Here is a 13459-nt window from a genome sequence, read left to right on the forward strand (position 1 = left end):
TTAGTTTTAAATCTAAATCGTCTTAACATTAACATAGAAATCAAATGTTAATAAACCTGAAAAACCTATAAAACCTACATAAATATAAATATAGCCCTTTGAGCAGATGCATAAATACTAAATGTGCAACCATCAATCATTCCCGGGCTTTTGACATTGGCACTCAGTTATCAAAACTTCCAGAGCCCTCTGAAACTCCAGAAATTAGTCGTTAACCCCAGAGGCTAAGTCAGCAGTCCAGTCAATGAGTTCCAAGAAGAGCCTAAACCAGGGGTGTCAAAATTAAGGCCTGGGGGCCAGAATTGGCTTGAGACACTCCAATCCAGCCCTCTATATTGGAATGACAGCATAAATTTTGGACTTTTACCTGAATTTTCAAACGTTTTACAGCTTTTCCTTCTGATAAAGTCCTCCCCTGTGGCTATTCATACCATACCAAAGTAATGAAGTAATAAAAAGCAAATAAATACCAGAAGAGATCATATTTTATCACTCACTACTGCAGAAATTTCTGTTTTTTTAACAATAGATCCACATAAAAAAAAGAAAGAAAAGAAAATATGATTATACAATAACTATTAAAGTAATTTTACACATTTGCCAAAGAGTCATGCTGACAGATTCCTTTCATTCATTACAGCAGCATTCCTCTAACATGTGAAAGAACTGTGGAGATTTTTCTTTTTTTTCTTATATTACTATTCGTTGACATGATCTTGAACAGTTTAGGTCCTTACTAGGCCAAGAGATATGTATTTAAGACTGATGATAAAAATGGTATGGAGATTCAGACTGAAGTAGATGCTTTGTTGGAGCGCCAAAGACGGGACAACAACTTGTCTGTTCCTATAAGGTTGATCCTGAAATTGCTGCCACGAGGCCTCTAAATCAGATGGCGTGGATGATGACAGCAGCTACAGCAGCTTCATCTCCTATGTAGAAATCTACAACTACAACATCTACGATCTCCTGGAGGAAAGATGCAATCAAGCCCACATCATGTACGTGGCTGGTTGTCTGGAGGTGGAAGTCAAATCTGCAGAGGAGGCTTTTCAAGTGTTCTGGAGAGGTTAAAAAAAAGAGGAAGGTTGCAAACACTTGGCTGAACAGAAAGTCCAATCGCTCCCACAGTGTGTTCATTATTAAACTGGCTCAGGCCCCTCTTGATGCAAAAGGCAAGAATGTTCTCCAGGATAAGAACCAGATAAGTGTCAGGCAGCTGTGCCTGGTGGACTTGGCATGAAGTGAGCGACCTGGCAGGACAGGAGCAGAAGGCACTAGTATACCTGAAGCAGGTGATATAAATCAGTCTTTGCTGAATCTGAGGACATGCATCAAGATACTTCGAGAAAAACAAATGTGTGGCACAAACAAGATGGTCCCCTATCAAAACTCCAAAATAACCCACCAAAAAAACGACTTTGATAGCGATGGAAATGTTAGAATGGTCGTCTGTGGAAGTCACGTGGTACGCCTGCCCAGGATGGCAACAGATGGGGGTGCCAGGGCTCCATGGGACACCAACTTGGAATGGGAAATTATTTTTGGAACTGTCGATCCTTTTATGCACTTGCATAAAATTGCATATCAAACTTGGACTTTAGGTTTCCTTTTGGTATTAGTTATTTTATGGCCTTATTCCTGTATTCATGGATGTACCATTTGGAAGTTCACCTTTTTCTTCTTAAATTAACTTTCATACATTTAATACAGCAACTGACTGTTCTTTCTTGGATTTTTGTCTTTACCATTACATTTGCAACATTAACACATTCTGCAGAGTAACTACTTTCCTGACCCTAACTGACCTCTGAGAAGAAAAACAAAAACAAACCTTAATTGTGCTGATTGCAACCGCTGCTCACTGTTAACTAAGTGCATTCATTCTTTTACACTCACTTCGCAGTTTTCAGGACCTTACCCAGTATGTTGTCGTGTCTCATCAGGAAGGTCTGATAGATTTCAGTCTCTCTGAACCAGCTTTCTTCCTCAGTGGTGAAGAAGACTTTGACAGCCACTCTCTCTCCTCTCCACTTGCCCATCCAGACTTCTCCATATCGTCCTTTTCCAATCTGCTTAACCATCTGAATCTGCTTGGCGATGGTGCGCTGCACCTGGAAACAAATTATTGAAACAACAAAACAAAATAAATTCCATTTTTACAAAGACAAGTCTCTTTAAAATCCATTTTTTTCATTATAAATATAGAAAAACTTCCTTCTGAGCATCTTGCTCTGTTTAAGTTTTATACGAGCGAACAGGTTGATGTAATTCAGATATTTTACTGCACTAAAAATCATTGTGTGACATTTTCTTCTGCATATTCTGCATATATTTATAAACAATGGAGTGACACAGTGATTATTTTATCACAGTTAATCTCACCTTGAGGTGACGCAGAGGTGTAGAGAGTTTTGCTTACCAGTAGAGGGAGTCCTGACCCAGAGCCAGACCCAATGCTACGGGAATGCTCTATCAAGTCCTTCAGAGATTCCCCAGGGGGAATGTAGGTCTCATCCTGCTCCAGATCGATACTGTAGCGTGGCCGTGACTCCTGCCGTTTATATCTGGCGCAGAAAGTTTGCTGAGTGAACATCCAGAGGTGTGAAAGTGTTTAAATTATGTGTGTATGAGACGACCTTCTTACCTTAGGTAACAAAATACGAGGATGATGCCAAGGATGATGCTGCAAACTGTGACTGAAATTAAGAGAGCCATGTACTGGATACTGTGGTAATCTAAAAATGTAATGATGAGAAGATGTAAATTAGAGTTTTTAATTTTTTTTAATTTAGCGATTTTGAAACAACAACAAAAAAAAAAAAATCCTGGTCTGGTCAAGATGGAAAGTCAACAGAACAACTACTGATAAATGGAGGTGACAGTCAGTTGTTCATGGGCGTCATTCCAAATATCTCTCATTGGCAGGGACAAGTTTTCCCCCTTCCATCTCTCTATTTCTTCCCTGCACCCCCTTTTCCTACTGCCTTATCGATCACATCCCGCTCCCAAATCTCAGATATCAGATGTCACACGGACATCTACAGAAACCCCAGAGGTCTGAAGCAGCTCTGGGGCTCTAGACTTTCTGCACTGTCAATCAGAAGCACAGAAACACGAATGGCTGAACAGTGATACTTCATGGTGGGGAAAAAATAACACACACAAACACAATAAGAATTCGTGGAGAAAGAACTTCTTATAAGGTCACTGCAAATTAACTGATGATAAGTAATGTTTCAAATGAACCTACATTTAAAGGAAAACATAATGCATAGAATAAATTACTACCATAACTGTCCATTGTTACTGTTTAAAAACTGACTTCATCCTCAGACGTGAGAGCAGCGCTTGCTGTTTTCTTGTGCTAATCTTTCACTTGGTGATAAAGCCGCGTTGCAACTTTTTTTTAACACTCCTTTCTGGCCCATTGAGATTTTGTTCTATCATATCCTCAGATCATAGTAAGAACTGTTCCTTGTTATTAAAACTGATAAGAATGAAGCTCAAACTACGAAAAAAAGAGTCAAATAACAAAACAGCAGAGGTAGCTTGAATGTATAAAAAATACACATAGGTTAGTGTATGTGCCAGAGGGAGAGAGAAAGTGTGTGTATGTGTGTGTTAGTTAGTGGGTTGTGGCATGACAGATGGACAGATATCTCACATCCGTCCTGAGGCAAGAAACTCAAGCAGGCCCTGGGGAGAGGCTGTCCTTTTCATTAGAGGGTGAGAGAACAAGCCAAATCTGCAGGCTCCGTTTCATCTCTCTCTCCTTCTCTCTCTCTGTCTCTCTATGTGCCACTTCACTCCAGCACCACACTGTGGTTTGTAACAGCTTAAACTGTCACTACCCATCACCAACCCAGCGTGGCCTAAAAGAGCCAGTTTTGAAAGCCACTCACACTTTAAAGGGGGCCGGATTTCATTATGTGAAAAAAAAAATGTGTGAAAGAGTGGATGTGTGTGTGTGTTTGTCTTACTTGATGTCATCAGTGGAGGAAGGGTGGGACGCAAGTCTCTGTTGCAGAAGTCTTGATCCGTGCAACACTCGAGAGCTCTCCTTGAACGTGCGTTCCACGTGTCCTTTCATGTACACAAACAAAATGTCAGAACTGTGCATGTCTATGTAACACTAATGAGAGGGGGCTAGTTAGCATTTTGTAATATAACAAAAGCTCTTCTACTGTGTATAAAGTAAACACAATGGACTGGACAATTCTTATTCAAATGGGTCTCATCAACAGCTTCAGTAAGTCAAGTAAAGCTTATAAAGGTTTAAAAAGATTTCACGGGTGACACACGCACATTCACATGCAGCATTCACATGCAGCAGACTTACTCTGCATTGAAACTCAGAGCCAGCCAGTCCCAGGCAACCTGCAGTGAGTACAGCAATCCCCCCCTCCTCCTCCTCCACCATAGTGAAGCAGTAACCATCAGTCCTACAAAGAATATGCACACAATTTCACCATCACAGAAATCCAAATAAATATTTAGATCTGAAGATCATTTTTATTGACTGTCAGCATGTTAGTCGCGTGTCTAATCTAGTGGCATGAGTAATTGTGACAATACCAGGAATACACTAGCACATTTATGAATGTTTTGAATGTGAAAGAGCCCTGACTTCAGTTCAGGAGATGAGGCTTGAGGTGAGGACGATGAGGATGAAATGGAAATGAGGAAGGACAGAGAGCGGTGGTGATCGTGGCCGCTGTATTCGTGGCAGCGCAACATGGTGGCTTCCACAAATTAACGTCTATATATTTTTAATGGATTCAGTCTAAGCTTATGAGAATCCATCAATTTGTAGGAAGATGTAATTACACACTAAATGATGTGTATTTATGAGTACATTTTTTACCTTTAAATATAGTCAAAAAATTGAGATGAAGTAATAATGACACAAAACAAATAGATAGCAAAGATGACAAATAGTACATTCATATCCTTATATATTAAATAACTGCATCTAAGCACATATAGACCTTGTACCACTAAGTATTAAAATGTAATCTCTGAAACAAAACAAAGAAACAAAGAAACAAACAACTGAAATGGATAATGAGAGTAGAAATAAGCTGTGCCTCACGAAGCTTCAGGGGTTTCAGAAGAATGGCGCTGAATTAAAACATTTGTGTGCTTCTGATCTAATCACGCAATTATGAGTCTTTTGGCTAATTACACCGGGTAAATGTTTGCGTTGTCTTTTAATGAGCTTAACACAGTGTTTTTTAAAAGTTTGTATGTGTCTGTTTTGTGAGCATGCAAGTGTGTAGTCCAGCATACATGCAAGTGTTGTTGACCGAGTCTTCAGGACAGTGATGGTAGCAGTGGCACCAAAGCATGTTCTGAGCTAAAACTGTGGCTGCGCTGCTGCTCTCCTCCACCCTTCGATCCGATGCCCCCTTCCCCCCGTTCTTCAGGAGCATAGTGTCCAACATATTAGCTGTACAGTGAAGACACAGGAGACAGAAAACTTTAGTACACTGCACCTCAGGAAAATCAGTGATCAGTGATCAATAATAATAACACATCCCCTTTTTCAAAGCCTGTCAATTGTCTTCCTAGCTTAGCATTGTTTGGAGTTTAACAGTGTGCTGCTGAAAGAAACCCTGCTGTTCTGAATTTAACTCCAAGTGGTCAGAGTTTAGCAGACCTGATAAAGGAGCTGATCAAGGAAACAAGTGAAAACATAATATGAAGTATGCGGATCTATTGCATCTCCCACGTCACTGATCAATGGACCGATTTGCAAACTTCATAAACTCATAGGGGAGGGGAGGAAAAGAGTGAAAAAAGGAAGCGGTACTAAAAGGAAACAGCTGGGGAAGAGTTTTCAGAAACAAAGGGGAGAGGTTTAGCAGCCTGCAAACAAACTGTGTCTATAAATTGCAGAACAATTTAGGAATAATGTTCTGTAATGCAAAATTGTTTAATTGACTTTGAATATATCATCATCTACAGTACATAATAGCATCAAAATTTCAAAGAATCTGGAAAAAGCTCTGTGTGCAAGGGACAAAGCTGGAAATCAGTATTTTTAGCTTTGTCAGAAAATCAGTATTCGATGTTCCTCTCATCCTCACCGAACTCAAAACAAGCATGGCTCTGTCATGGACATCAGAAACACCAGAACCAGACCAGAAATCTTTGTGGGTGAACACAGTTCAGCTTGCCAGCCACAAATGCAGGTTAAATCTTTACCATGCTAAGAAGCAGCCACAAATGAGCAAGATCCAGAAAGGCTGCTGTCCTCTCTGGCCTGAAACTGGAAAACTATTCTGTGGTCCAACAAATCAAAATTTGAAATCCTTTTTTGGAAAACATGGATGGAAAGGAGTTATTTAATTGTTTTTAGACTGTGAATAATGCCAGATATATGACCTGTAATCGTACATTGTAAAATTAATAAAACACGTGTAACAAATATTTGGGCTAAAAAAGAATGCAAGCTGAAATCTCCAAAAGACGTATAATTATTTAAACCAGTATGACACACTATAATAACCCTGCTCATTGGTATAGAAACATTTTTCAATTAAAAGTAACTGTGCAGCTTATGCGCTTTTTTTTCACTCTTACTGTAAAGTAGCTGAAGCTGCATAAAGTCTTTCAGTGCAAAATCAGTCATGACAGCAGATAATCCCCAAAGACCACTGTGGTCAAAGAGCGGAACAGCATTGTGCCACACTAGATGGATGTCTTTCTCTTGCTCTCTGTCCGATTCTCACTTTTCCTTTTACCTTCACATTATTTTCCTTGTATGTATGTATGTATGTATATATATATATTAAAAAAATTAACCTATTTAACAGATTATACACAGTGAAGCCAAAGTCAAGGCTTTCAAGACATCAAGAATGCCCATTTCCATGTTAGCGCTCAGTGTTAGTCAAATCCAAGAAAAGTTTCCCCCTGATAGATGCAACAAGATCTAAAGGGCAGAAACAGCCAGAAAGCCAACCAGGCATCAAAAGGGAGACATGATTAATCCTCCAGAGGAGTACGTGATGAAAAGGCTAAATCAGATTGCAATACCAAATACAGTGACTATTCTTTAAGTGGGACTGTGTCCTTTCACTCTGTGTTGCGGTTTCTGTCAGAGGGGAAGTTTGTGGAGGTGTTCAGATCCTCCCTCACAGTGGCCTTGGTCTCTTTATCACATCTGTTTTGCAAATATTCAAAACAAGGACACAAGAATGGAATGTTTCACGAGTCTGTAAGGAACTTTCTGTCTTGAAGAGCTCTGAGTCACTTAATCTTTTGGTAAACAAGGTGCACGTTGTACCATGACAGCACTTAACTGCAATGACATAAACACAAAAATGAGCATTACGTAGAGCAGCACATGGATTACATATTTTCTAAACAGTTCATTTGGCTATGAACAGATTAGTCTCAAACAATTTGTACTTATAAATAAACTTGCTTGATTACACATATTGTTTGACATGAAGGCAATAAGTTTTATAGCTTGCTGTACAAAGTATGCAGATTCTATCGTATCCGCCAGTTCATTGACTGATGGACCAATATATAATTCCAATTAAACAAATGTTGGGAGGCTGTGTAAAAATTTTAAACAACAGAACATGATCTGCAAGCTCTATAAACTCACATTTTATTCACAGTAGAACACAGAAAATGTATCAAGTGTTTAAACAGAGACATTGTGGTATCTCATTAAAAATATAGTTATGTTGCTGCCATCAATTTGAAATTGAGGATATAGATAAGGCCGAAAATCACTATTGGATGGGCCCTCAACCTCACTACAATACAAACTGTCTGTTATGGAAGTCATAATGAAAGTATTTATCCAACAAGTTTTAAAGCCTGCTGTACATATGAGTAATTTTACTGCACAGTCACTGATGTTCAACAAATTACTAAAAAGCCTCAATGATGGGAAGAAAAAAATCAAAGAGAAACTACCTCTCTTAAACTAAAGACAGGAAAATAACCAAGATGTGACATTTTCTTCACACTGACTCTCACATAATGTGTCACATGCATTCTCCCAATTAGGTGGTCTAGCTGCAGAATGTCTCATCCCTCACTCTCTTACATCTCACTGCCAATACCACCTTTCATCATTTCCTGCTGTTTCCAGCCTTTCAACATCCCAACTTCCATCTGCAAACCCTGGAGGTTTATTTATTTACTCATTATCGCCTCATTATTTGTATTTGCAGGAGAGTGGCATCAAATTCTACTAATATTCTGTGTCCTATAACTTAATGTGACTGGAAATCACATTAAGTTTGACTCATTACTATGAACTACTTTAAACTACTACACCAGTGCACTGTCACCCATGTATGCACATATATATACTGCCCACCTTTCGTTTCGTTTCCTCCTTATATTTACTCTCGTCTTGGAGATGCATAAGCTTACATGGACCCTCACACAAACTTGCATTGTCAGCGACGTAGCACGCTGAAGGTCACCCAGAAACCTGATCTGCATCCCTCACACATTCCACAGGCAGCTCCTCTGTCTCTGACACAATATTACACACACACACACCCTCTGAGCAAGCGAAGTGTAATTATGGTGAATTACTCCAGCTGGAGAGCCTTCAGTCACAGCTCATCACCATCAGTGGCACTGTAAATGCGAGCGCTTCCACACTGGATTGAACTTTTCCAAACATGTCTGCATTATTGACGGTAGTTTATCTGCCACCTTTATGACCATGTTTCTCATTTCTGTTCATTTCTGAAGGCTGTGACTGAGCAATATTGGCCTTGTTTGTGACACAACCTCCTTCCTTTTTTATAGTGCTAAGCGAAGCATGACTATGACCTCTGTAACAATCTTATAATGGCAGCAATGACAAATGGGAGCCATCATGGAAGAATCATGGAAATTCCCACTTGATAACATGTTCTGTTTGTTAGGTTTTTTGGGTGTGTTTTTTTTAAACGTTTTTTAAGACATGCATTTTTTTAAATGAACGTCTTTATTTTTGGCAGTTCTAATGGAAGACGTGCTTCCATTTTTCCTTATTCTAACCAAATGTTCGACTTTTACTGATTGTTTTAAGTTGAGTCAGTTTGAGGTGCTACATTGTTGTTTCATTGAACTTTTTTTACTTTCCTTTTTCTTTATTACAAATAAAAGATTTTAATCAAAACAGTAACAACAATGGGATGTGACGGGCTTTGCATGCCTTGAAAAATAAGCACTCCAATTAACAGAGCTGTATAACAGGAGCAGACTTCACAGACTAGACAACAGGCATTGAATCTGTGAGCTGTGACCACTGCACAGACTGTTAACTGTTCGTCATGGGTACAGAGGAGGATAAGTTACTCCAGGTGGCCATGATAAATCACCTTCTCAAAAAGAGGCATCTTCCCCCTTGTCTGCCGGGTGCACTCTGACCCTGAGGGGGTCACAACCAACCTGCAAAGGGCCCATACATCCTCCTCCACCCTGCCACTGCACTCTCATTCCTCTTAACCCCCTACAGGCTTCAAAGGCCTGTGCCACATGAGACACTCACACATGTGCGCATATTGTACACGCACACACAAGAAAGTGTCCGAGGAGCACATTCCACACTCTTCGCTTCTTCTTCTCTGCTGCTGCTACACCCACATCAGGTCATCGGTTTCCAGCGCACAGCTTCCACCAACCTGTTTTCTCTTTATCGGCTGCCTTTCTGAAGGACTGACAGGGGCTCCCACCAGACAGAGCAATAATGCCACGACAAATTTATGGAGTTGACCCTGCCCTGCATTTTTCTCAAATCCCACCCTCGAAAAAAAAAAAAATAGCTCCACTGTCAGAAACTAAATTCTACATATGGGTGTGAATACAGCAAAGAGCTGCTATATCCACATGCAAATACTCAAACACAGGCAGATGTACACACAGACAGACGAAATAACTGCTCTATTCACAACAGATGCCAGCAACATAAAGAGACAGAGACACAGAGGCCTATATATAGGGTGCGCAGATGCACTAAACTTCTTAATCTTGCATATAATTGTATGAATCTTGCAAAATGTTTGCAGACAGACACACACTGGCTGACGAACACACACATTGATAGACAAGAAACAGGTGTAGGTGCTGACACCACAAGTGTATCTGTCTCATCTCAAACCCATTTTCTCTTTTTTTTTTTTTTTAACATTATCTGCCCACAATTCCCATCAACGCGTCTCACTGCTCGTCTATCTATTCATGTGGTCTGGACTTACTGGAAAAAGCCACAAGCGACTGAAAAATTCTGGGGTTCATTACAGACTGCAGCCATAGCGCCACCACAATATGTCACCTTAGCCATTCTGCACCCCCCAAAAAAAGGAAATGTGGGCAGACGCTTCTCTTTTGTACTTAAGGTTGTTTAATCTATGTAAGTACTGTATATTGTAAGTATAGCATAGTACACTCACATGTCTATATGTTAAATATGAAAGTACAGCCAGGAGAGTAGTATCTTAGGGTGAAAAACTTGAAGACATACAGGATAGCGCAAAAATCTTGAGCCACCCCTACATTACGTATGTTTTGCTTTCAAGGAGCTTTACAGACTTCCATGTAAAGTTTTAAAGGGGTCTTCAACAATAGCTCTCCAAGCTTTTTGAAGGTCTTTCAAAGTTTTTCTATGAACATTGGATGCTTTTTCAGCCCAGTTCAGTGCAGTCAAGCATAAAAGGACACCTTAATGAAGGGATGAATCAGTGTTGTGTCTAGACATTACAGGAACCAATTTTAAAATGCATCTTTAGGCTCTTTGTTACTAGCAGCATGTCTAAAAAACATAGTTTCTTCCCATTTCTTTAGTTGACTCTATGGAAAATGACAAAAATAACACAGTTTGACAGTATAAAAAGTATTTTTGCACCAACAACATGATTCCCAAAGAGCTATTAGCTAAAAACTTCTCAGTATCCTGTACAGAGTGTCCTTAAGAAAATTGAGCAAACTGGTCTAGTTGAGGGGAAAAGTGGCAGTCTTAAGAAACCATCTCCAGCAGATATCTGAAAATCATGTTGATAAGACATAGGAAAAAATCCACCAAATGCACCTGATGCAGGACCTGAGAGATAAATCTGACCGTTCAGTTCATCAGTCTACCGTTCACTGAAGCCTCAGTAGCACTCAGTGGAAGGGTGGCTGTCAAAAACTACATTTCAGACAGTGTTGATGGGATCTTATCAAATCATATTTTGATCAACCATGTAATACCATCTAGACAACATCTGGTTGCAACAGCTTTATTTTTCAGCAGTGACAATGTTCTCAAACACACTGTCTGTGTGCTAAAAGCATAACCGGATAGACAAAAACAGTGTGGAATCATCTTGGCAGAAAATGAAAAAAAAAGAAGAAGCACGCAGCACCTAAAGAAGAGCTTTGAATGTCCTCCAAAAACCCTGGACAACTATTACTGAAGGATACCTAAAGAAAGCTTGGCTAATATAGTTTAGGCTGTGGGGAATAATAAAAGTGCTCATACCCAATTCTAAATTTGAAGCTCATTAAAATTACACAAACTCTCTTTTTGCCTTATATATTCCATTTTCAAGTATGTTTGCCTTTGACTAAGGACTTTTGCACAATCACAAAATCCACCTGCTGCCACCTCTAAAGTCTAGTAAGAATCCCAGCTGAAGCCTGCAAACATAGTTAACTTTGTTAACTAATTGTTAGACAACAGGGGCTTTTTATATAATTTCATATTTCAAAAGGATTCAACTAGGGTTTAGTAGTCCCTTCAGTATGTTCTTAAAACTCACAAAAATAGTCCCAAGTTTCCAAACCTCACAAAGCAGATATATTAACATGGTTCACATGAAGGACTAATAGACACACACATAGACACACACATATAGAGTTTTTATTCCCAGGCTTGACCGCTAGAGCAGCACATCTGCCTGGGGATCAAATTCTGTGTGGGGGAACCGTATCCACATCCTGACAGGAAGCAGCACACAGAACGCTGAAGGAGCTCGGTCCTGCTGAGGACCAACTGCTGCTGTTTTGTACTGCTGGACCGCTACGCCACGCTACACTCTGACCTTACTGTGCAGCGCTTAGCTTCACAAACATGTTCCAAAGGAAAGGTATATTATTGTTGCATATAATTTTTGTCCTTGCAAAGTACTGAGCAAAAACCTCTGCATGTTTGTCTGGAAGATTTTGAGTTAGGCATCATCCTCCTTGAGCATCCAAGAACGCTCGATCTCCATTTAAGATAACTTCAAATAATGTATGCAGTACGTGCATTAGTCAAGACTTTTGTCTCGTATAAATAACGTAATTATTAATTGCAGTAAAAATGTAACACTACCTACAGAACATTAAACTTATTCAGGTTTTCCTGCAGGCTGTCTAAACCACTGCATGTTCAATGCACATTTTTCAAATATGTGAAGATCGCTGGAAGTAAAATATAAATGGCAAGTTACTTTAGTAGCAGCTCTTCAGTGAAGACTCCTGATTATAAACATCTTTCAAGAGAATTCCTCCAGTGTACTCAAGCAAGCTTTCAGACCTTTTATATTTTCACGTCACTAAGCCAAACACATACCATGTCAACTTCTCCCGCGTCAACTTTTGTTCATTTTTTCCTTGAATGGTAGTAGCTGAAACAGCAGCGATACCACAGATATTTTATCGATCAGTGACAAACATGGGGAAAACCTAACCCAAAATATAGCTAGGAGGAAATTAACACATATCAATGTATCAGTTTCAAAAAAGCCTAACTTATTATGATATAACCGACCATATTTTTTATATTTCCACTGCATTGCCACAGGATGAACAGTGTTTGGACTCATCTATTCTCTGTGAACCTTACCAGCCTAGGGAAACAGGTGGCAAACTGGCTGTGCTACTTAGATTTATGGGCTACCTCCCACATGTTAAACTCATTTGGGTGACCTTTAAAAGATCAAATCACAGGGGAAACAGAAAAGGTATTGATAAAAGTTAGTGGGGGAAAAGGCTGAGCATAGGGGAGTGAAACTAAGGAAGCTCAAGAATAACCTTAGTATAAAACTTTTCCAAGAAGCTCTTCAGCTTCATTTCGGGAAGTATTTATCAGTCTGTGCTGACAGGAATAAGCAGACACTTTGCCTCCAGTTAGTTAACGCTGCAGTTTTGGAAGAGTGAAAATCAATGTTGCTCTTCGGAGGCATTTTTGATGAGTTTTGCTCCAGTAACCCGCATAGTTTAGATCTGAGTTGGGCTAATTCACTAAAAAGGATTCATCAGCAAGAGCAACTTTTTTTCTGAAGCCTTCCGTTTTCCAATGAGCCCCTATCCTATACTAAGAAAACAATTTAACTAACGGAGAGCAAGATGAGGCCAACACAGCACTGGGTGAACAAATGAGAGAAGTGGCATGCCATCTATCACTTAAGGGAAATCCACTCACAGCTAAGAGTCATGCTGAAATTTTCCAGACCATCTCTTTATGGCA

General features: G+C 39.7%; 1 protein-coding gene across 3 annotated transcripts in view; it reads right to left on the minus strand.

Moving 5' to 3' along the window:
* Positions 1-13459, minus strand: part of bmpr1bb (bone morphogenetic protein receptor, type IBb) — a 56862-nt gene that overhangs the window by 2948 nt on the left and 40455 nt on the right. For all 3 annotated transcript variants that reach the window (XM_026173856.1, XM_026173854.1, XM_026173855.1), the window contains 6 exons: positions 5293-5452; positions 4343-4445; positions 3984-4086; positions 2648-2738; positions 2423-2567; positions 1922-2114 (listed from right to left, as the gene is read on the minus strand). In XM_026173856.1, the coding sequence (XP_026029641.1) occupies positions 1922-2114; positions 2423-2567; positions 2648-2738; positions 3984-4086; positions 4343-4445; positions 5293-5447 (790 nt within the window). In that variant the 5' untranslated portion in view covers positions 5448-5452. The remainder of the gene's footprint in view (positions 1-1921; positions 2115-2422; positions 2568-2647; positions 2739-3983; positions 4087-4342; positions 4446-5292; positions 5453-13459) is intronic.

This window comes from Astatotilapia calliptera, chromosome 7 (assembly GCF_900246225.1).
Source record: "Astatotilapia calliptera chromosome 7, fAstCal1.2, whole genome shotgun sequence".
Lineage (NCBI taxonomy): Eukaryota > Metazoa > Chordata > Actinopteri > Cichliformes > Cichlidae > Astatotilapia > Astatotilapia calliptera.